A 2,554-nucleotide genomic window follows, 5' to 3' on the forward strand; every position below is an offset into this window, starting at 1 on the left:
TTCATATACTAACATTATAATTTGCAAAACAACATAATGCATACATGAAGCATTCTTTCAAAAAACTAACACTGAAATTATACTTAACTTCACCATTGAATGATAAAATGATTAAGATATGAGTACAGCATACATTTGTGGCATACACAAACTAATCTACTTTATTCATTTCTCTTCATTCATGTTCATAGCTGTGAAGATCTGGGTCAAAAACTGGTCTTCAGTAATCCATGCTTGTCGTAGAAGAGGCAACTAACGCCATCGGGCGGTCAGGCTCGGGCTGATAGTGTCTGTGTGGGGCTCCAACTAAGCAGCAATCAACCTCCCACAATTGGGACTATATCTTGACATGAGTCAGGGCAGCTCTGTAGACTTACCCACTATGTCCCGCTGGCCGGGGCCAACATCCATCGAAGTTCCAGTTGAAGGATGCCTTTGATGGCCAGTTGGTGAAGCCTTCATGATGTTTGCCTCACAAACACCACATATAACTGAAACAAGTCAATTGGTTGCCATGGTTATAGAGGTACTCCTCAAACCACATGAACTGATTTGGTACCCTACTGAAACTGTTGTCTGCAGCATCAACAAGACTTCGCATGTCCCTCAACATATGAAATATTGGTAGGCAGGGATGTAGAAGACAAGACATGTATTTCAGCCCTAGAAATAAGGTGCAATTTCATTTAATCTCCTACTGTTGCCTTTCTTCCTTCTTCATGCAAACTCCAGCCATCCAAGTTCAGGTTTTCTCACATTGACAGAAGTCTTACATTTAGTGTGATGACAGAAATCTTACATTAGTGTGATGACAGAATTTTACAATAGTGTGGTGATCGCATTAATAGTGTGGTGATCTTACAATAGTGTGATGAACTTACAATAGTGTGATGACTGAAATTCTTACAATAGTGTGATGACAGAAATTTTACATTAGTGTGATGACAGAAATCTTACAATAGTGTGGATGATCGAAATTTTGACAATGGTGTGGTGAGTACAATAGTGTGGGATCTTACAATAGTGTGATGAACTTACAATAGTGTGATGACAGAAATTTTACAATAGTGTGATGACAGAAATTTACAATAATGTGATGACAGAAATCTTACATTTAGTGTAATGACAGAAATTTTACAATAGTGTGGTGATCGTAGACAATAGTGTGGTGGATCTTACAATAGTGTGATGACAGAAATTTTACAATAGTGTGATGACAGAAATTTTACAATAGTGTGATGACAGAAATCTTACATTAGTTTGATGACAGAAATTTTACAATAGTGTGGCGGATCTTACAACAGTGTGATTATTTTTACAATAGTGTGATGACAGAAATCTTACATTAGTGTGATGACAGAAATTTTACAATAGTTTGCGGATCTTACAATGGTGATATTCGAAAATAATTTTACCAAAAAAAAAATATATGCACTATAATATTTTTTAATTGTCATAAGAATGGTAGGAGTGGTAAATGTAAGATGTAACTGTTTTATGCCTGTTTGGCCTGCCATAGTCGAAAATTAGCTGGGCTGCGTTATGGAGAGTCAAGGCTCAATTTCCGGGTCAAACGGGGTAACCAGGTTCGCTGCGTTCGTACTGAACGTTTAGCGAGTATGCCAGATTACTTTACAACTGAAATATTAAACGTCAGTTACCAGAAAATATGCATAAAACGCCAAATGTTTGTTGGCGTCAACAATGCCCATATCAATAACACCAACAGTAACAACCGCAGTAACAGCTAAAGAGGGTCACACGGTAACTGGTGATGGGGCGGTGAAATACGTTACCGGGCCCTGACGCCTGGAAGATGTCTGCCCATTTGTAGGGGCTGAAGAACTCAGCGGTGAACTGTGGCGCAAAGTCTGCATACGTGAAACCAGGACGGTAGTTTTCTTCCATAAATTTGACGACGCTCTTCACTGGAGTGGGTCCCTTCCAATAATACCAGAACCACTCGTCCACATAACTGGGCACAGAAAACACGCCCCAGTGAATGAAGATGCCAATCTTACTCTCGTCATACCAGCTTGGCAGGGGTCTCGAGTCTATGGACTGCCAGGTCGGCTCGTACCTACATTCGATCAGAGTAAGTACAGGAAACAAACACAACAAGCCAACAACAGCAGTGGTGGTCGCCATTTTGAAATCGACCGATCACATGACGGGTCTAGTCACGTGGTTACTGTCGCGTGACTTGTTCAAAATTGTGTTCTCGCGTGTTTTAGTTCGATCCCAAGGGAAATCATAAATATTGTCATACTCACCGGTGAATGAACAGCATTTTCATACCTTCTGTGAAGAAGGTATTTTATTTCCATACAACAAGTCAAAATAATGATGTCTGAGAAGCTGAAAGCAGAAACAAGAGTGCTAAATCCCCCAGAAGTAAAAGCACATTCTATTATGAATGTCTTCCCCAATAATGGAAGTAATTTCCAGGTACTAATTCAAAGCTCCTGTGTGGAATACTATGGGTTTCCTTTGTCCCTCAACGAAAATACACTCTACAAACAAATACGTGAAATTGGAAATATCTGATGAAGTT

General features: G+C 39.6%; 1 protein-coding gene across 1 annotated transcript; it reads right to left on the reverse strand.

Annotated features, from left to right (window-relative positions):
• Window positions 1-354: 354 nt before the first annotated feature.
• On the reverse strand, window positions 355-2,162 carry LOC124263007 (alpha-L-fucosidase-like). The gene is made up of 2 exons (XM_046697622.1): window positions 1,797-2,162; window positions 355-491 (listed from the first exon to the last, which is right to left on the reverse strand). The coding sequence occupies exons 1-2, from the start codon at window positions 2,146-2,148 to the stop codon at window positions 355-357; spliced, it is 489 nt and encodes a 162-aa protein (XP_046553578.1). The 5' UTR covers window positions 2,149-2,162.
• Between the last annotated feature and the right edge of the window lie 392 nt (window positions 2,163-2,554).

Source organism: Haliotis rubra, unplaced genomic scaffold (assembly GCF_003918875.1).
Source record: "Haliotis rubra isolate DU_JTF1 unplaced genomic scaffold, ASM391887v1 Scf865, whole genome shotgun sequence".
Lineage (NCBI taxonomy): Eukaryota > Metazoa > Mollusca > Gastropoda > Lepetellida > Haliotidae > Haliotis > Haliotis rubra.

What these genes read in the sequence shown, in the direction of transcription:
- LOC124263007 (XM_046697622.1), bottom strand. Translation starts at nt 2,148, where the DNA reads ATGGCGACCACCACTGCTGTTGTTGGCTTGTTGTGTTTGTTTCCTGTA. An exon ending in CTTCCAGGCGTCAGGGCCCG is followed by an intron (nt 492 to 1,796) that starts GTAACGTATTTC and finishes GACTTGTTTCAG; the next exon opens with TTATATGTGGTGTTTGTGAG.